Source organism: Psittacula echo, assembly GCF_963264785.1.
Source record: "Psittacula echo genome assembly, chromosome: 1".
Classification (NCBI taxonomy): Eukaryota; Metazoa; Chordata; class Aves; order Psittaciformes; family Psittacidae; genus Psittacula; species Psittacula echo.
The window spans coordinates 136,734,504-136,756,208 of NC_137735.1; the positions used below are offsets into that span (position 1 = coordinate 136,734,504).

Genomic DNA, 21,705 nt, shown 5'->3' on the forward strand with positions numbered 1-21,705 from the left:
CAACTGTGGAAGACTAGAAAGTCACAGGATAAGACAGAGGCTGGGGGCTATAAACACCTCAACACTGAGATAAGAACAGCTCAATAACTAAAGTATAACATAAACCTACTACTAACAGTGATAAGGGAAACAACAAGGGGAGAGAATATAAAACTAAAAGGGGAAAGGAAAAAAAACAATAAACACAAGTGATGCACAATACAATTGCAACCGATACCCATCCCAACTCGAGCATTGATCTGAGACTTCCACATGACTCCCCCCCAGTTTATACACTGGACATGACATGCTGTGGTATGGAATACCCCTTTGGCTACTCTGAGTCAGGTGTCCTGTTTCTGCTTCCTCCCTGCTTCTTGTGCCCTCCTCACTGGCAGAGCATGAGGGACTGAGAAGTCCTTGATCAGGGCAAGCATTACGTACCAAAAACTAAAACGTTGTTGTGTTATTAGCATTGTTCTCAGACTAAAGCTGAAACACAGCACTGCACCAGCTACTGTGAAAGAGAAAAATAACTGCTACAGCTGAACCCAGGGCAGCCAACAACATCAACCTCACAGACTTCCCAGTAGGGGGTCAGAAGGCTGATGACTCACCATATCCCTCCCTCCCAAATGAAACCTTAGCAGGGTGGGCACAGCACAGAGAAAGAGCAGCTCCTACCAAGTTTGTTCATTTATCATTTTGATCATACGCAATTTGAAACAAATACTAGGAGCACTACCTCAACTATCAATAATTCTGTGGTTGGACCATTAAGACTTGCACCAGACTAACTGCAAATTCTTGACGCTGCAAACAATGATCATTCCTTTTGCTTCTAACAAACTTTTGAGTGTAACAAATTCAAGCAACCTATTTGAAACTGGATGCAACAAAGTGACAATAAAAGACTAAGATTTGGAAGTAGAGTGGGTACAAATGGATCCACTAGTAGCTATTGAGCCTGAGGTCCAATCTGCAGAGTGAGGATCATGCTGCAAACATGGGAGATAAACAGTGGAGAACTTCAGGCTGAGAAAGCATACAGCTCCCATAGCCACTGGATGCCTTTCCTCCCAGCCTCCATAAAAAAAATAGCAAGAATTAATTTATTATCCTCTAAATAAGACCAACAATGTGTTACTAGGAAGGGAAACAGCAAACAACTTTATTTATACATACATACAGAGACACGGTCTCTTTACCTCACTAAGTACCAGTTTCCAGTCTTCTCCGACTTACTCAAGCATTTTGGGTGTTTGCTAACACCAACTGGAGGGCATACACATTTGTTCCTCACCAGTGAAAAACTACACTACTTTCCCATTTCTGCTAAAGTGATGTTCCTCTTACTCAGCCTCTGCCCTGTCTTCTGTTTACTTCCTTCAAATACTCCCCACCATATACATGTATATCTGCTTAGGTAAGGAAATGTCATTATACACTCACACACTTTTCATTGCAATATTCTAGGTATGTTTATCAGCAGCAAATCTGGGCTTTGCTGCTTTCCATTGCTGCTCATAAAAGCAGAAATTACATTCTATTCTGAGAAATAGGGTGAAGATGCTTTCAATTCTTGATAAAGTTTTAATTCCACATTATCTGGTAATTCAGTTTGAAGGAAAGTATATCATTATAAAACAGACACAAGGCAGCTTGGTTGTTTTTATTTCACTTGCTTATAACATTGTCATGCTTTGATGAGAATACCGTAAGAAGCAAACTTATGAAGAAAGGCAATATTATTAGGCAAAGAAGTGAGAGGGGAACAATTTTTTCTATTTCATTGTTTTCAGCCTCTCCTGAAACACTAAGAGATTACACCCTTCATCCCTGTTATTAGACTATTACCTTTGTAGAGTGTTACAAGACTTCATGTACTGAGCTTAAATGGCATTTAAAGACTCACAAGTTAAGTTTCTTACATAAAGGCAATATTTTATTTACATGCACATATTCGTTATTTATTAGCTATATCAATATGAAGTATGGTATACATATGAAGTACATATGAAGTACAGCATACACATTTTCTCAAAGATAAAATATTGGCAGAGTTGACACGGAATCAAATGTGAAGGGAAAAAAATTATTAAGGATACAAACATGGAAAAACAATAAAGTCTTTCTCTTATCACTGCAATTTTATCTTCAAACAGCTCCTTTATTATCAATGCAAAATTCATGGTGTCAAACTTGAAATTCTACTGTGGAACAAAATCTGAGAGAAGGCTCTGAAAAACAGACTGAGCATTAGCTATCAACTCATCTTCCTGCTGGAGATTGTTGCAAAGCTAAATCGTTGCTAAATCAAACATGCCAGCTCCTGGTGCACCATAGTTCAGAGTTTAACATACTAATTTAAACCATGTGCAGTTTCAATTCAACTTAATACTTTAGGCTGTGAACTGTAATTAGGACAGAGCTGGCACACATTCAGTTCCATTGCCTATTGCCCTTAAAACCATTCTGAATAAACTAACAGGACAAGCAAGTTCTCTGCATTTTCTCTATCACGTCCTAATGGAACAACTCTGAAAGGTCCCATTTGTTCTGGATTAGGTTTTTTAAGTATTTGCTAACTCTTGCACTATTGGCATTATTTTTATCATAATTAATTACATACTTGTTTGGATTTAAAAGAGACACTATCAACACATATAATGCCACCTTCTGATTTAAAAACTCAGTCACACTCTTCTGCTTAAAAGTATGTCCTCCAGAAAGATAAAGTGAGGTTTCCTTCCGCACTTCTTGAAGATATCACAAAGTGATTTTTAGCTATCTGTGAATCTCACAAACTGGAAAGATAATTTTTTGCTGCCACATAACTCTTCAGCGTTAAAACAAACATGAAAGGGCTTTCTTTTACCTTTTTCATAGTTTTATTTTTAAGGTGACTGAACTGCTTGACATAATTATCTAAAATGGTGACTGAATGTTTTAAAGTGGGAAAACAGCAGAGCATTGCAAATACATTGGTCTACTTAAACTTCATCTCAAGTTTTTGTAATGCTACAATTAGGACAAGATATAGCACCCTGTGAAACAGAAACTAGCAAGAGTCATTTTGAAAACACAAAATTAGATCAAAATGAGCACTTTAAAAGAATAACATCTTTATTCCCAAGGCAAATCTTCTCGTTACACAAAACTGATTTTTCTGACTTTAGAAATAAACATTAGAGAATACAATTCTCAATAATCAGAACAGCAGAAATAATTTTATTTTCTACACCATTTTCCTATAGAATATGCAGAAAGTTTGAGAGCTTTGTTGCAACATTTTTAGGTAAACTAATCAATTCTGAACACTTGGTTTTGGACAACTGGTGAAAACCAGTTTTTGTCTATTGACTAAATAGTTTTAACCTAGTTTCTAGATTCTGGATTTACCAAACAACTTGGATTAGCAGTGAGAATGCAATACTTTGAAGTAACTGATCCATACTAAAGACCAAAGTAGTTATCTGGTGATCTAAAACATAGTGGTAGCCTCAGCCTAATTCTTCATAGCTCTATTTCACATTTACAGTCAACTTGAGATTCACACATTGTTTTTTCACATCCAGCCTCTCAAGAGCCTTGACTGGCTGGTGTGCTCAGATTATGTTTGCCCACAACAGCAATAAGAGCTCATCACAGAGCTCCCTGTTCCCAGGACTGCCTGTCCCTGATTAAGGAGTGACTCTATAAAACACACAGTGCTGTAAGCAACCACCAGAACTGCTGTGCATCACCTCAACACTGCTGACACAATTCAAGACTTACAAGTTGCTATAGAGCAAACATTGCCGGGAGAAAAATCTCTAATTGACATTAAAAACAGAGAAGCAGTGTTCTAATAGCATTTGAATACAATTTGATTAAATGGCTAGGACCACTACCATGGTCTTGGACACCAACATGTGCTGGAAAACCGAGTTACTAATATATTGTTGTATATAAAGCATGTATACTGACATAAAAGGACTTCACCCCAAGCAACAGGCTACCTTAAAGAAAAAAAGAAAAAAAAGGGAAAAGAAGGAAAAAAAAAAAAAAAAAAAAAAAGGAAAAAAAAGTTTTTTTTTTTTCCTTTTCAGATACTATTATCTGTAAAGAGGATTCCTGTTCTTTTGAGCTAGAACTCATAACAGTATCGTGAAGCTCCTGGTCTTTTCCAAGTTTCCCTGACACTGCTAAAATGTTAAACTATTCACCTGGGAACAGATTCTGGCAACAAGGACCTGTCATACTGTGCCTTGACACACAAGAAAAGGGAACTTGAAAGGAAGTTTAAGTCTTTGATCTCCTCAGGACTCTGTCTTTTATCAAAATGCTGAATTGTGACTGCTGTGTTAAAAAGCAAAACGATTAATCACCCAAACAGCCTCATTCTGACCATATTACCATGTTTGTTTCATAACTCAGTCAGGTGGCTCCAGTCGACCAGGATGCTGATACCTGTGTACTAGTGAAACTTGATAACAACACTTCCCTTTTAATCACTTGTCACCCAACTCCATCAGTCTGTTGGTCTTGATTATTCCACAGAAGAGATATAAAGTTACTGGCCATCCCTTACACGCCAAAGCCTATCATGACCTATAATCCCATGACTGACACTTGCACACAGCAGGTTGAAATAATAAGCTTTAAATTCCTCAAGCACCTAACTCTTATTTCACAGGCAACTGAATTATTGAGCTACTACATAAGCACGCAACTGAAACTTTAAAACAAAGTTAGCTGTTCATGACAACGGAGGAAATAACCTAAGTTCTCAGACTGACGACTTCAAATCCCAAGCTCATTTTGGCATCAAACTGAGACCTGCAGATGGCATCAGCATCTACCAGAAAAGCAGCATTTCAGGCACACCCATTCCTTCAGCATTCTGCTCTCCTTGGCATGTTTCCCCATCCCTTCGCCATTACCTTATTGTGCTTGGGTTTATGAAAGCTCCTCTCAAACACACACCTCTACTGATTCACTCAGATTTAGTAGCTAACTCCAGTTTCAGAGCTCCATCCTGAGCCAGGTACAGGAGTGCCACAAGCTGGATCATCCAAGCCCTATCTGGATACTATCCCATACTATTTACACATACTATCAGATGCTGCAAGTGATCTACTGAGGTGGCCTTAAAAACCTAACAGCTGCTGCAGTAATTTAAATAAAAAACATACCTACATCAGTATTAATGCCCCCAGTGACAGAAACATGTTTAGAGATTACTATAAAAATGGATCACTCTATATTAAGGCAAACTTACATGACAGAGCTTCAGCAAACACTGGCTTGAAAAGCCAAATTGCAGTAGTATACTTAAGAACTACCTGTGGCTCTAGCCCATCTATAATTTAGCCTCTACATGTTGCAAAGCCACATTCTGCTATTTGTACTGTATAAAAAGAAGTGTCTTGTTTTTTTATATTAAAGTCATTCTTTGAATACCACTGTTTTGTAATGGAAAAATTGCAAGTTAATCATTCTTCCCTTTCTATACCAGTAATGATTTTTCAGGCATGTCAAAATGCTCCTTAACTACCTTTACATAACTAAAAAGTACTAGTCATAAGTGAAGCTGTCCAATATCCCCAATCACCTTTACTCCCTCCTTCCTTGAGTATATTCTAGTTCTACATCATCTTTTCCGAGATGTTAAGATGTGAACCATGTAAGATGAGCACAAGTACATTAGAATTTATACAGAAGCAGAGTTTGTTTTCAAACATTTTATAATTAGTTTCCTAATATTAAAATAGCCATTTACAAAACCTGGTTTAAACAATGTCTTGTTAGGTACCTTACTTAACTAGAGCCTTAGCTGCACTTGACTGGCATTCCTTTAATGACTTCCTACTTGGATTTTAATAACTTATGCCATATTATTTTCTAGAATTCAACATTCTACTGTTTTGTTTCCACAGGATACATATACTCAAGCTGCCCAACTGATCCTCACCATAGGTGATCAGTGATCTCTGGGTACTCAAGATTCTGGCAGGTGTAAGAAGTAAAATCAGTTGCCTTAGCACACTTCTGCAGTCCCACACAGCACAACAGCCCAGATCCAGCTCACTTAACTGCCCACAGCTCAGCAGGGCAAACCACAGCCAAAGCCCAATCTTCAAAAGGCCCTGGAAAGGAATTTGGGGTCATTTCTTTCCTAAGCACTTTGGAAGAGGAAGGAATCATCCTGCTCCACCAACTGTACCTTCTCTCTAAGATCCAGCTTAATCATGTATTTTTTCCCTTTGCAGCAACTTTTCAGGCAACCAGTCACAGAAACAGCACTACATCACACCCAACTCCAGGCTCCACGCAACTACCTAAGAACCTCTTCTATAATGATCTTATACAAACATATGTGTCCCACTCTATGAAGAAGGAATAATGACACATACAGGTGAGCAACAGCAGGAGGGCAGTGAGTAGGACACAAGCACAACTATTAAACAGAGAAATAACTGGGGTGAGAGGGAAAACTAGAAGAAACAGATCAATGCAAAGAAAAGAAGAGACGTCACAAGAAAATTTTCTTTAGAACCATATAACCATAGAACCATATTTAGAACCATATAGAGCACTATAATTTTAGTACAGCTTGAATTATTAGTAAAAAGTTGTTTCTAAAATCAGAATTTAAGATACAGATATTGTACCTAGGCAGCTCTGACCTTTATTGCTGCAACAAGAACAACAGAGATATACATTTTTTTCCTCAGGGATAGGAAAATGTAACTGACCTCTAACTGTGGAATTCTCCCATTTTAGAAAACTGCAAACTAAGCATTGACAATAGCTCAAGGCAACTGAAGCCCTTGATTCTTTTAATCTCCTACATTCAAAGTATTGATTTTTAATTGACTAACTTCACTTGAGGAAAAAAATAGTAAGGCATTAATACTGTCTAGCAGCATTATTTCATCAGAGTCTATTCTGTGGTTTGCCTTTAACAAACAAGCTCAAAATAACATTACTTTTGCATTAACACTCAAAGCAAGATTTCTTCAGCAAAACACTCAGACACAGACACTCTTCCTAGCAGAATATCACTTCATTATGCAAGACCTTGATATAAAAGTCAATGTCTGCCAGGTGCTTTGCTGGACAAAACCAGAATACGCAGTATTTAGATATATGCACTGTTTTAATCACAGGATTTCCAAACGTGTAGGCTAAATCAGTAAGAGTACACATGTAACAAATAAAAAATTACTACCTTTACAGAGGTTCACTTTGAAACTTAGACCATGTTTTTCAGCCAAAAAGCTTGTTCATAATGCCTTCTGTTAAATATAAAAAGTTATGCCTATGGTTATCTTAGGCTCAGATACAGACTGCTGCAATCTGCTCTCTAATGTGCTTTATTACACTATGCTTATCTTTCCAGATATTTCTCCACATACCTTCTGTGCATTGTCAGAAATCCACTCCAACACAATAGGTCCCAAAAGCAGAGCTTTTTTTCTTTCTACTTTTTTTTTCTTTCTACCTGGGTAGAAAGGGAGGTATAGGAGGAAGACTACTACCAAAGCTCTGCCAACTTTAAGTAGAACCATCCCTCTTACAAGGCACTGTAACTGTTAACTCACTAGAAAAAACAGAAAGCAAGGGTTATCAGTTCACATATATGAAGGCTGAGACCAACAGTATTTTAAAGACAAGAATATTGGGAATTGTAGAAACAGATAGACAATTTATGTCCATTTAAATACTAATAAAAGCTTTTTAAAATTTTTTCTTTAAAAACAGCCAAGCAAAATGGGGCCCATCCCAAATTCCCCACAGGCAATTAGTACATAATTAGTTATTGATTATTAAAATACAGGCCAAATTACCAAGTTAAGAGCTGGGCAACAACTGTTACAACAGGAGTAATCAGTGAGAAAAGGGAAGGATTATGAATACAACTGCTATATAGCTGTGTTTTCATTTTTAATAGTCCTATCCCTTTCCTCTGCAGAGAACTGAAGTCTCTTTATTTGCTTTCGTTAGACATTGGTTAACTTTGGGTGCAATCCTTGCAAATCTTTCCTAGTTCTCCTCTTCAAAAACTTAAAAACTAAGCATTAGCTTCTCTGACATCCCTCACTAAACGATGCCAAGAACAAAATGAAAGGGGAAAAGGGAAAGAAAAAAAAATCCCTACATCAAAAATCCCAACAACAACCTCACACGCATTACAATTGAGGAACAGCTCCGATACGACCTCAGACTGTCAGTGATCATGGCCATTCTCATACAGGAAGCCCCAGAAGCGTTCCTGTAGACTTGGATGGGTGAACAAAATCCAATCAGCAAATACCCAAGGGCACAGCAACCACCTGATAGTATCTGCTTTTAAGAAAAACAACTTAGTTGTCATAATACAAAATTATTATTTTGTCTAAGCATAACAAACACACTTGAAGCACTGAAACACTTCTCTAGTTTTCTGTACACTAACTTTGTGGCCTTCTTTATCCATACCTAGACCCAGGCTTCCTTCAAACAAGGATTAAAATATTTAACTTATTTATACACACATATTTATAAACAATTATGTATATAGATGTTTGTGTGCACAGTAGCAAATCTAGTAGCATTTTCACATGAGAAAACAGGAAGAGGAAGCTCGATAAGGCTTACTATCAAAAGCTCATTGTCTTATGCAATCACAGCCAGAGACCAAATGAAAACGGTTTTAGGTATAGATTTACTCTTTTATTACAGACACTAGGAAGACAAACAGATCAGCAAGCACTGAAACCACTTAAAGTACAGGTATGCCTACAAGAAGCATATGCAGTTTCCATTACTGCCTAACAGTTCACTAGTTAACGCAGTAATTGTTCACCTTTGCCATTACCTTTCTTTGTGAAAAGATGACAATCCTTAAAGATCAAAATCTCAAAAAACATGAACAGGATTTAAAACAAAAATAAGACTTCAAATACAAAATCATTGTCTTTTAGGAGTAAATCAATAAATGTCTTGTGCCTGTTTCTCAACAGGATCAGCAGTTCTCCTCTAAATGAATAAATGGAGACTTTAATATAATACAATGTTCTGAATTAATGTTGAATGTTTTTATTGTCCCACATTTCAAATTCTTACTGGAACATCTAGCTTAGCTAGACACATTCACTTCTACCACTCTTACTACTCCAGAAAATGTTTGGGACTGACCACAAACTCTGAGAAGATTCATGCTGCAAGGCAGCAACCAAAAAGGCAGATATTTAGCATAGCCACGACAAACCATGACAGGTTTGACTTTTGCCCTATATCTGGATAATCTATGCCCATCAGAAAGGACTGCATGCATGCCTTACAATCTTTTTTTCACACACACTAAGCCACTGAAATAATCACAAAGGTATTTAGGACACCATAAAGAAGCCAAGTAATAAAGGAATTCTTTCCTTCATGTTAATGTGTGGGAATCCAGCAAAGTTATCCAAAACAAAAATGAATTTGATTTGGTCCAGTCCTTATCAAACCAAATTATAGTTGTTGTACAACCTGACATTTTTATTTATTCAGTTACAGAATGTCAAATTGTAGTTAAAAAAAAAAAAAGTTGATAGCTTCTACAGTCTGTCATCATCTTGCGAACAAAGGGAAGACATAGATGGATGCTTATAGTTTGAAATCCCATCCACAAAATTTATTACCATCCTACTCCATAATTACAGTAAATAAGATAAAAAAATAAAAATGCACTGCAGAACAAGTGGCCTGATCTTCATGAATTATTACACCCTGACAGCTCACCTCACTATGATCTCAAACATGAAATGTAGTCATTTTCCCTCCCCCACAAAGGCACTCCTGTTTAACATAACCCTGACAAACCGGTTTATCTTCCTCAATAAAACGACCGTTATACTAAAACTAATGTTATTTCATCAAATAAAATTATTATAAATAAAATTCAGGTCCCAGGATGGCATCTCTATTCATTGTCTGTTCAAAATCTGACATAACCCAGAAGCCTGCTGTAGGCTAGGATGTACGTGGCTTCAAACCAGCCCTGCTAACAGGGACCTGGGCATCCTGGTGGACTACAAAGCTGAACACGAGTCAGCTGAACCACACCACAGCAACGAAGGCAAAGCCAACTCTGGCTACATCCAGGACCTTACTAACAGAGATTGAGATGTAATCATCCCACTCTAGTCAGCACTTCTCAGGTCATACATGGAGTACCAGTTCTGGTCCCCACAACTGATAAAATACATGGACAAACTGGAGAAGGTCCAAAGGGGGGCCATGAAGATGATCAAAGGGCTGGAGAACCCTTTGAGGAAAGACTGAAGGAGTTACACTTCTTTTCCCTGGAGAAGAAGAGGCTCAGGGGGGACCTCACAGTGTTCCAATATTTAAAGGGTGGCTACAAAGAGGATTAGTCTTTCTTTTCACAAGGAGCCACACAGAAAGCACAAGTGGCAACAGGTGTAAGTTGCACTGGGAGGTTTCATCTTGATATAATAAAGAATTTCACAGTGAGAACAATCAATCCCTGGAGATTTTCAAGATGCGGCTGGACAAGGTGCTAGACAATCTCATCCAGGTTCCCCTTCCCACAAAAGATTGAGCCAGATGACCTTTCAAGGTCACTTCCAACTTCCATTCTATGAAAAAGGCATGAACCTTGGCAAATTTGTATGATCACATAATTATTTGATAACAGATACTCTGACACCTACATTACAGTAAATACTTTCATTATACAAATCTGCAAGTAGACCTCTACAGAATATCAGAAATTCTGGAGCCATTCCCATTTCTGAAATTAAGTTTAATAGAGCTGCAGGATGTTTTCTTACTACATGACACAGAGCTCAGAACAAAAAGGTGAACACACTTAGTAATAAACATTCTACTTTACACTGAAATTTACTCTAGATTCAATTACATCCCACAGTCTTAGATATGGGTTTAATTATCACATTACAAAAGTGAGTATCTACTGACTCAGACATTCAAGATCAAACATGTCACAACACCTTCTTTACATTCCTGTAATCTCAATATATGTGATTATTTACTACTTTACAAAATACCTATTAGTATTATATCTATACAACTAAAATGAGCCTTGAAATATAGGTAGATTAATGAAATACTAAAATTTGACAGAAACTGGAAGATAAAACTCCAATTAAAGTATTCTAAGCAAGAAAACAAAAGGCTATTAAGAAAGAAGGCAAGAGCAGCAGTCCACATCAACATCACATTTAGAGTAAATACTCTTAACAATACTGAGTGGACTTCCCAAGCAAGTCACTCTCTCTCTCTCTCTCTTCCCCTCTATATATATATATATATATACATACACAGTCACTCTAGGATATCCACATGCTGTGGCATCACACCAAAGGTAGTCAAAAAGTCCATTCCACACATTTCACATATGCACACTTCCACCCTCAGGCTCTCACACTTGGAAAAAAAGCTACTGAAAAAATTTGGGGAGGATTTGCTGAACTTCCACAAGCAAAAAATAAATGAAGTTAATGAAAGCTGGACTTTTATATGGTGCACTGTGCACTATTCTCCTCAAAGACGTACTGAAAGACACTGAAAAGCACTGTGGGACAGAAGCACTGACAAAGCAAGCAGTGAATTCTTTTCAGACATTTAAGATCCCGTAGTAATGTCATATATCCAAAACTTTCATAACTGCACAATATCTATGGGTTCAATAAGTCAGTCATCTGGAAGTGCACAGTATGGAAATCTGACTCTTCCCGTATTATCTACCATATATGCTTTTTCACCACTATAAAGCAATCATAGAATCATAGAATAGTTAGGGTTGGAAAGGACCTTAAGATCATCTAGTTCCAACCCCCCTGCCATGGACAGGGACACCCCACACTAAACCATGTCACCCAAGGCCTCATCCAACCTGGCCTTGAACACTGCCAAGGATGGAGCATTCACAACCTCCCTGGCCAACCCATTCCAGTGCCTCACCACCCTCTCAGTAAAGAATTTCTTCCTTAGATCCAATCTAAACTTCCCCTGTTCAAGTTTGAACCCATTACCCCTTGTCCTGTCACTACAGTCCCTGATGAATAGTCCATCCCCAGCATCCTTGTAGGCCCCCTTCAGATACTGGAAGGCAGCTATGAGGTCTCCACACAGCCTTCTCTTCCCCAGGCTGAACAGCCCCAGCTTTCTCAGCCTCTCTTCATACAGGAGGTGCTCCAGTCCCCTGATCATCCTCGTGGCCCTCCTCTGGACTTGTTTCAGCAGTTCCATGTCCTTTTTATGTTGAGGACACCAGAACTGCACACAATACTCCAAGTGAGGTCTCACGAGAGCAGAGTAGAGGGGCAGGATCACCTCCTTCGACCTGCTGGTCATGCTCCTTTTGATGCAGCCCAGGATACGGCTGGCTTTCTGGGCTGCGAGCGCACACTGAAGCCGGATCATGTTCATTTTCTCATCGACCAACACCCCCAAGTCCTTCTCTGCAGGGCTGCTCTGAATCTCTTCTCTGCCCAACCTGTAGCTGTGTCTGGCATTGCTCCGACCCAGGTGTAGGACCTTGCACTTGGCATGGTTAAACTTCATCAGGTTGGCATCAGCCCACCTCACAAGCGTGTCAAGGTCCCTCTGGATGGCATCCCTTCCCTCCGGCATATCAACCGAACCACACAACTTGGTGTCATCGGCAAACTTGCTGAGGGTGCACTCAATCCCACTGTCCATGTCACCAACAAAGATGTTGAACAAGACCGGTCCCAACACCGATCCCTGAGGGACACCACTCGTTACCAGTCTCCAGATGGACATTGAGCCATTGACCACAACTCTTTGCATGCAGCCATCCAGCCAGTTCTTTATCCACCGAGTGGTCCACCCATCAAATTGATGTCTCTCCAATTTAGAGACAAGGCTGTCATGTGGGACAGTGTCAAAGGCTTTGCACAAGTCCAGGTAGATGACGTCAACTGCTCTGCCCCTGTCCATCAGTTTTGTAGCCCCATCATAGAAGGCCACCAAATTGGTCAGGCAGGATTTCCCCTTAGTGAAGCCATGCTGGCTGTCACCAACCACTTCCTTGTTTTTCATGTGCCTTAGCATGCCTTCCAGGAGAATCTGCTGCAAGAGTTTGCCAGGCACAGAGGTCTCTCACATGGCCTCTCACCTTTAGTAAAGTACTGCTTAAAGACAAAAGGAAAAACCCTACTCCACAAGAAAACAGAATTTTGAAAAGCTGATCTTGAGATCTGGGTTTATGCTTTTGTATTTAAGTGTTCAACACAATCCTCTCTCCATACATCCACACATCATCACCTGGTTTTTTTTACATACAAAACCTCTCTCAAATGTAGATCTCCATTTAAGAAGAAATAACTCACAGAAGACTCGAATTAACCATTTTGATTAAACTTTTGTCCAACTCAAAAAATACGTAAGCAGTATGTACACAGCGCATGCAAATCCATCTATTATAACCAAAATCAAGTGCTGTTATCTTAACTGTTAACTAGTGAGATGTTATTCTTTTTCAGAAGTCGGGATGGCTGCATTCAAATTAAGGTCATACCAAGTAGATTTTATTATTTCATGCAATTTTAGATGTAGTCTTGATTCAAGACAAAGTGCTTTCTCTTCAGAACACAAGCCACTTCTGCTTTCTTATTTTCCCACCCTATTATATGGATTCACCTCCACCACTTCTCATCATTGATTTAAGAGGTCAACACTGAGCAGTTATAGGACCAGCTCACAGCCTTCTACAGCAATTAAGGTCATAACAGACAAAAAGCTATTCAGTGTTAAAGAGCACTGTAATCTTTTCTTCTTCTTGTGTCATCATCTTAATATTCTTCAAACAAAAGCCTTCAAGTAAGCTACAATGCGATATAACTCTACTACCCAATTCCAGAAGAGGAATCCTGCAGCTCCTTTAAAGCACATTGTTACCAGCAACAGTGGAAGTTGCTCCATAAAGTTATGACCCAGCAGAGGACAGTCTTCCTAAGATCCACAGTTTAAAAAAAAACCCAGCTTTGGATTCAAAACTAAGTTACAATTTTCACATAGTGAAGAAATTCACTACAGGGAACTTACAGTATAGAATGTCCACCCCTCCAATAGACATTTTCATTTGCAGCTACTGTGCATTTGATGTGCATCAGAGAAACTGTATGCCTCAAACACACTAGCATATCCTGAAGCAGCTGAATTTAAAGCAAGGCTAGGAACAGGACAAAATAGATACTTTTGCTGAGATTGTCTTCTGAAATAATGTCTAATGCTGGCTTTACTTCGGGGCCTAAACTATTTAGCCACATACAAGGAGACTTAAACTTGAAAAGGGTCTCTTTTTCATAAAGAAGCATAAAACAGATTAGGAGGTCTCCATAAAACTGATTTGAAGAGAAAACACACGTTGCAGAAATGATGGCTCTGTTGTCTACCACAGCAAAACCACTGTTTCCCGAGACAGCTGAACAGATTGGGCCACTGGATCTGGAAATGCCGACTCAGTATGGCAAATGTCCAGCTACTGACTGTGCACCCTGACTTAACAGTAGCCAGTTTCTTCAGCAAACACGAAGAGAGTACCACTTCTGTGCTTGCTAAGTGTCTGTGAAAGCAAATTTTTTACAAACTCTTCCAGCAAGACATGCCAAGGCAGCCCTACTAAGAAGAGTTTTAAACACTATCATCTAAGTAGAACAGAAGTTTATTAATAACCTTGTGGTTAAGTCTTAACTGAAAGCAGCAAAAACAGTTCTGAACCTAGAGTTATACTAAAATTTAACCTATTTCTCGTTTCAAAGTGGTAAAACAAACCCATATAAGGTTACAAACTGACTTCCAGAAGAGTTTTGGAAACAGGGGTCCCATGTTTCCAACCAGACCACATATTTTGCACATAAAAGCTTGTTTCCATCGGAATAGCTCCAAATTCACCAACTGAAATCATGACATAGCTTTCATACAACGCTAGAGGAAATAACAATAGCAGAACAGGATGTGAACACGAGTTAGTTGTCAAAGCTTGACAACCACTACACCAGCATTTCATCTCACATTATTTTTACCCATCTCAAAGGGAAAAAAAAAAAAAAAAGCCCATTCATTACAACTAAAAAAACACCAACAAAAAAAACCAATAAAATACCAACAAACAAATCAAACCTCCAGGATCAGGGATGTATTAGCATTTCTTTCTATAAAAATCAGAAAGAAGACCATCTTCCCCTTGAATCATTTGCCATAGCACATAGCAACATCTTTACCCCATCACATATATATCCATCTATTCATCATAAACCACTTCCCAGTTCTACAGACTGGCCAACTAGGAGGAAAGGGGGGTGAGGAACATCAGCATGTATGTTTTCCTGTCAAAACAAAGCAGGTAGATACAATCACCAAAGAACAAAAGCAAAGACAAGAGCCTATTGGTGACTTAATGAGTCACCAATAAAGCCTCACTGAACAAAATACTGTAAGAGTTAGGGAGGGAAGCACAAAACACTACCAGGAGAAAAAAGAAAAATAGGGAGGAGTCCAAAGTCACATTAGCCTACGAAAGAGCAGTTAAAGTGAGAATACTATAGAGATGGGAGAATGTTCCTACATGGTTCAGTGGAAACAGGTGCTATGAGAATGAGAAAAGACGAAATGGCAAGAACATGAAAAGTTAGCAGAAAAGGTGGGGAGGGAGGGGGAAACAGACCATGATTTCTGTCCATTTCTGCAAGACCAACAGAGATTTAAACAACCACCAAAAAAATTACTGTTATCGGCACTGCAGTTAGACACATCTGGGCACAGGGAATAAACTGCCGGTACTAAGCAGGTGGCAGCGAGCAGGATGGATGTATCAGGCAGAACGAGTACAGGACTGACTACAGATGGGGCAATGCCGCCAGAGAGAACGCTCGTAACAGAAAGCACAAGGAGGGAAAGAAGACCACGAAGATGGGAGAACTGGCTGATGACTCAAAAGGGACTTGAGGGCTGTGAAGCCCGAGTCAGTGCGGATCCCCGATGGAGACCAGAGCGACAGCGGAGGCCCCGCCGAAGGCGGCTGAGCCCGGGGCCAGCCCTGGGAACGGTCCCCAGTAGGACGCGGCGGCACTCCTCCGTGGCGGGCCCGGCCCCGGCGTGGTGCGGGCAGGGAGGGTGCTCTTCTCTGGTCTTCCCCGTCTGTCCCGACGAGCGCGGGGAAACTCCCGCGTGAAACCAAAGTACCGCGGCTGGGCCGCGGGACCGGCCCGGCGGCCGTTACGTGGGGCGCGAGGGAAGCGCGAGGGAAGGGCAGACAGCGGCGGTGTCCCGGCGGGCCGGGGGTCCCCGTACTCACTTTTTGTGGGACGGCGGGTGCTTGCCCCTCCTGCCGGCCGCCGCGGACTGCTTGGGCGGCCGCCTGCGGGCCTGCAGCGCCAGCACTGCCGGGGAGAAGAGAACAGACCGAAGCCGGCGTGAGGGGTGGTGGTAGCGGCGACGGCCACGCAGCCCCCCCGCTCCCTCCCCGCCGCCCGGGCACAACGCGGTACCTTTGCGCGAGCTCATCACCCCGCGCCGTACGCTGCTCGGCGGGCGCCGTTCCCCGGCTGACCCGGGCCGCCTCCCGGCCCCGTTGCCAGCAGCCGCGCCCCCGCGCCGGGCACCGGCCAGCAGCACCGGCCCCCCCGCCCCGCCCCGCCGCACTGCGCAGGCGCGGACCGGCCGGCGGGGCAGCTGCCGGAAAGGCGGGGGCGGGGCGGCGGCAGGTGGCGGCGCGCGGCGGGTGAGAGCGCACCTGAGGTAGAGCCCAAGGCGGCCCCTTCAGCGCCCGGCCGAGGGGAGGCAGGGCGAGCGGGTTCCCATTGTCCTCTCCACCGCTCCGCATCGGCTGTCGCCGGGGCGGGCTGTGCCGCGTCGTCGAACCAACTCGAGTTAGTTTTGACAAGTTCTGGGCCATAATGGCAGTAGCAAAGTGATCACCCTGCGGCTGCGCCATGCTGGGAGCTGTGAGAAGGGGGAGAGAGGTGGCTGTCCGCTTGCCTGGCAGCAGCTGGGGCGAGATCAGCTTGAGCTTGTTGCGAGACCCGTCTGGGGTTAGATGCCAGAACCAATTAACCTCATGACACAAATACAGGAAAATCAGATTTCCTTAATGCTGACTTGATTGTCATTATGGACAACTCTTGGCAGTTGTCTTTTTCCTGCCAGCGAAGTCTTGTTGCCCATGATAAAGGGCACTATTCAGATTTGGCCTAGTAATGACCTGTTGGAAACTGTCGCTCCTTGGGTGTGCTATGCACAGCATGGCTCAATTTTTGACAGCATTATGACTGAAATTTTGTGTTGTCTATAACAACACCCAGTGTAGAAGATGATCTGCGTCATATCAAACACTCCAGTATGAGTGTGAGGCTTGTGTGGCTTATCTTCACATAGGACTGGAATTTAAAGGCATGGTAACTGAAAAATAACAGGGGACAGTCATTAGATTTTGAGGCAGAACTGCCTCCCTGCATGGCAAGATGGAAGAATCTATAAGGATGAAGATCTAAAAGCAGCTGTAGTCAAGGTATTATGAGAGTGAAGGGAACTAGCAGTAATCGCTGGTCTTAAGTAATTGGATTCTTGAGATCTCAATTAGACAGAAAATGGAATCCCTAGTTACAGTTAGCTCAGCTTAGGAGTGGGAGAGGAACATAAAGCTAGAGAACACAAAATGGAGGTACCACAATACATAATACTTTGTTGTCCAACTAGAGAGCCTAATGTACAGAAAACAATTGGACCATAAAGTTCCTAAACTATAGCTCTCACGAGGCACTGAGAGCTGTATTTCTGAATCAAAACATTTTGTGTCCCATTCTCCATCATAAAAGAACACAATAAAAAAAAAACTTTTCCAGTATAAACTGCTGGGGTAAGGTGCAGTGTTGGTATGTTACCTGTCTCCCTTGTTGTTGTTAGTCTTTTAGTGATAACTCAGTGTGATAAGTCAGGCAACAGAACACACTATTGAAATTTTGAAGCCTTTCTGCGAAGAAAGTTTAGGTGCCTGAAAACTAATAATAGTTGAATATTAAAAAGATTATATATTTACCCTTTGTTTCCAGGCTAATTTTAACTTCATTGGTTAAGCTGTGCTCCTGCATGGATACTTGTGCTTGGACAAAGAACAGTAGAGACAAGCAGCTGATGATGGAGAAAATGGTGAGACTGCTTTTTAATTTGTCAGGGCAGTGCTGGCTTAAAGTCACCTTGTAGCTATGGCTGTAGAGCAGAAACCATATCAGAGTCCAATCATCTTTTCAGCTACTCATATGCAATTCTATTAACTTCAACAGGAGGTCTACATGTAGAACTGATTGGGCAATTGGGTCTTAAGATTAATACAGTGAGCTTTGCTTATATCAACAGGATTATAAATTCACCAGATCTGGAGTCAGGAAGGAATTTCCCTCACAAGCATAATGTCAGCAACATAATCATGGCAAGGGAACAATCTGCTAGTGCACAGAGAAGGAATTATGTTGGGACCAGGTGGGTGTATCTACACAGTCACTTTCTTTCAATTCTAATGGACACATATTTGGGGACTGTAATCTTCCTGGGTTTTCTTCCCCACCCCCATCCCGAGGAGACACTGAGAGGACGGTCATGCAGAAGGGCAAAAAATCACTGACACTCTGTCTATGTTAGAGGATTACTATGTGCAGTTAACTAACTGGTGAGTAAATTAAGGTCAGTAGAAGTATTTCAGAAAAGAATAACCAAAAACACACCTTATTTTTCAGACTGTTTTCAGTGCAGCTCTCTTCCTGAAGAGACACTTATAAACAGTAAGTGAAAAAATTACAGAAATAAGAAGGCTGTTAGGAATGGATCTACTCTGGATTATGTTTGAATCCACTCAGTGAAATTCTCCATCTTTATTTCTATATGTCTGATTGTATGTAACTTCACTTTTTTCAAAAATAAATGATGAGTCAAGAGAGAAGACTAAATAACAAAAGAAGGCATTTGTAAAATCAGTGTACAACATAAAGCACAGTGGACTGGGTCAGAATGTATCTGCTTCTGGCTGTCTCTCTTTGAACATAATATGGGAACAGGTGTCTGTTTTATCACAAGGATTACCACAGAGCTCACTCACTCTGGGGAAGGGCACTATAAGATTTAGGTGATATGACCTACACAGAAAGGAAGAACAACAGCCGAATTGGGTGATCTTAGGTGCAAACAACAGGGGAGAGGGAGAAAATAGCAGATTATGGAATGATATTTTTACCTGTTTATAATATAGTTTGGACCAGTTACCTGACACCCCACAGATGTTAGGTTTGTTTCCTTTTCACCTAGCTTTGAAATATCCCACACAAGAGGACGTTAGCTTTTCAGATATGAATGGAATACATTTGTACAGAATAAAAAGTTACCTAGCAGCTATCCTGTAAGCACGATATTGTCATCCTTCTGAGACTTAATTCCAAATTCTTGCTTCAGCAGAGGGATGTTGGAAGCTTCTACCCCAGTTTCTGTACCAGTTCCTTTCAGCACTGCTTTTCCCACTGTGTGGTGGCATGCTCTCTGAACTGTACTTTCTCAGAAATCAGGATACGAGCCAACTTCATGCTGCTCTTGCACAGAATGGAACAAACGAGAAATAACACATATGGCAGAGGAAGGAAAAAAAAAACCACAAAACCAATTGGTGGTGGAAAAAGGAAAAAGAACAATGTAGTGAAAGGAAATTCCCAGTTAAAGGCCGGTTCTCATTAATATGCAAGTCCAGCCTTCTCGTCTTCTTGCCTTTCATGGTTGTCTCTTGTTCCTTCAGTTCCCACCCCCATTCCACATTTCTTTAAGTATGATACATTTGTGTAGGCACACAAACAATGTGTCTGTCCTTCTCTTGATCACTTAAAGAATTTTCTGGCTACCAGTGTGGGTTTTTTTTCTCCCTTTAGTACGTAAACAAAGCAAAGATGACAATTCTCAGCTTGGTTTTGAGCAACATAGAGGACAACTTACAGAGACAACTTACAGAGAGGAAGTATTGAGCAACAGTAACTAATAAGCTGGGTTTGCTTTTAACATCAGGACTGTTGGCTCATCACTACTTCAGTATAATCAGTTAACATTAACTGGAGCAATGCACATGTTAAAGAAAAAAAATGGGCTTGTTTCCTTAGTAGTGTGATGAGGAAAAAAAAAAAATAGCAGGAAACATGAGATTTCCAGGATAAAACAGTTCAGAAATTCCTGAATTTAGATTCCTGGCTCATTCACTGTTTCATTTGTGCTCCTCCTAAAGCAAATTATATGACTAACCTGACTCATTTTCTTCATCTATAAAATGGCACAGCGTATGCCAGCTGCAGAGGGTAGAGAATTCTTGTTTATCAAGTTAATTGGGATTACTAATAAAAGAAGAAAGATATAAAGGACAAAGCAGGACAGTTTAACACTAATTCAACATGAAATTAAAGACATACCTATGCCCAGAAATAGCTGCATCAACCCAGATATGTATTGTACATTATCTAAAATAGGGCATGAACTGGCATGACTTAACTCAGATCTGAAATAGGATTAAAACACTGTGCAATATTTTTATGATAAGATTTCTTCTGGTGTTGAAGTACCCAGATTTCCAGAATGACTTGTTCTAGCTATCCCAATTACTTCCAGCAGGCTCCCAAACACTCATTTAGGTAAAATTCCTCCAGTTTCCTAGGTCTTCCTCTTAAATTTTTGAAATTTCTCCTGTTTCCCAGCTCTTCACTCAGCTTTCCCTTCGCATCTCAACCTCCCTCCTCTCCCTGTTCCAATCTATTGCCCCTTTTTTCGCCTGTATTTAAATTGGATGGTTTCTTCCTTCATGCTGATTAAAGGTCAGCAAGGGAAAAGAGGATCACTGAAAGATTAGTGGCTGCTCTCAGTTTCCTGATCAAACACAACACAAGCAATTACAGGGAAAGTTCTTCAGCAGTGATAACACAACGTAAGCAATTACAGGGAAACTTGTTCAGCAATGATGCAGTGGTGGTTTGGACTCATGCCTACTATTCCTCATGCCTACTACATTCTCACTGAATGGCAGCTCTGCAGTCTGGTCATGCGTGTGAGAGATTTATGTTAAGTGATTGTGGAATATTTTGAGACTTAAGTATTAAATTCTCACAAGTCTTTATCCAACACATGCAAAATGCTGTTTTATAGTCTCAAAATCTGGCCAAGTTTGAGAAGATTTTCAAAGAGATTGCAAAGGCACATCTTTGATATTAAAGCCTCTTTCTATGAAGTCTTAGCTTCCTACTCCAAGGTAGCGATTGCCAACCAGTGAGATGCGAATCCATTCTAAATCACATGCAGGGTTTATCCAGTTTCCTTTTCTCTTGGCTTGGACTACACAAATAATAGTCACAGTGAAAACAACAAGAGACCAACTGTAAAATCAAGCTTAATCTAAGAGGAAGCAATTGACTTATTTTCTTTTGAAGCACAAAGCTGCTTTCTTCTCCACAACCTCCCCTGTACTTTCACTTGATAGAAAATCTTTTTACAGCCTTCAGAAAAATCAGACACCAGCTGACTAGTAGGATGATGCGATGTTATGTCAGTAGTGCCCCAGCTGTCCTTTCTTCACACATCCTTCAGTGTGACGTTGCTACAACACCCTCGCCAACACCCTTCTGAGAAATTAACAGCCATTACCCTGCAGTATCTCAGTGTTGCTTTACAAACTTTCAGATCAGGATGCTT

At 40.7% G+C, this 21,705-nt stretch overlaps 1 protein-coding gene across 1 annotated transcript in view; it reads right to left on the reverse strand.

Annotated features, from left to right (window-relative positions):
- SRPK2 (SRSF protein kinase 2) overlaps positions 1 to 16,623 on the reverse strand; it is a gene marked incomplete at both ends in the record, with an annotated part of 147,784 nt that extends 131,161 nt beyond the window's left edge. Inside the window, 2 exons of the mRNA XM_080621794.1 lie at positions 16,301 to 16,385; positions 16,494 to 16,623. Coding sequence (XP_080477920.1) covers positions 16,301 to 16,385; positions 16,494 to 16,509 — 101 coding nt within the window. The remainder of the gene's footprint in view (positions 1 to 16,300; positions 16,386 to 16,493) is intronic.
- Between the last annotated feature and the right edge of the window lie 5,082 nt (positions 16,624 to 21,705).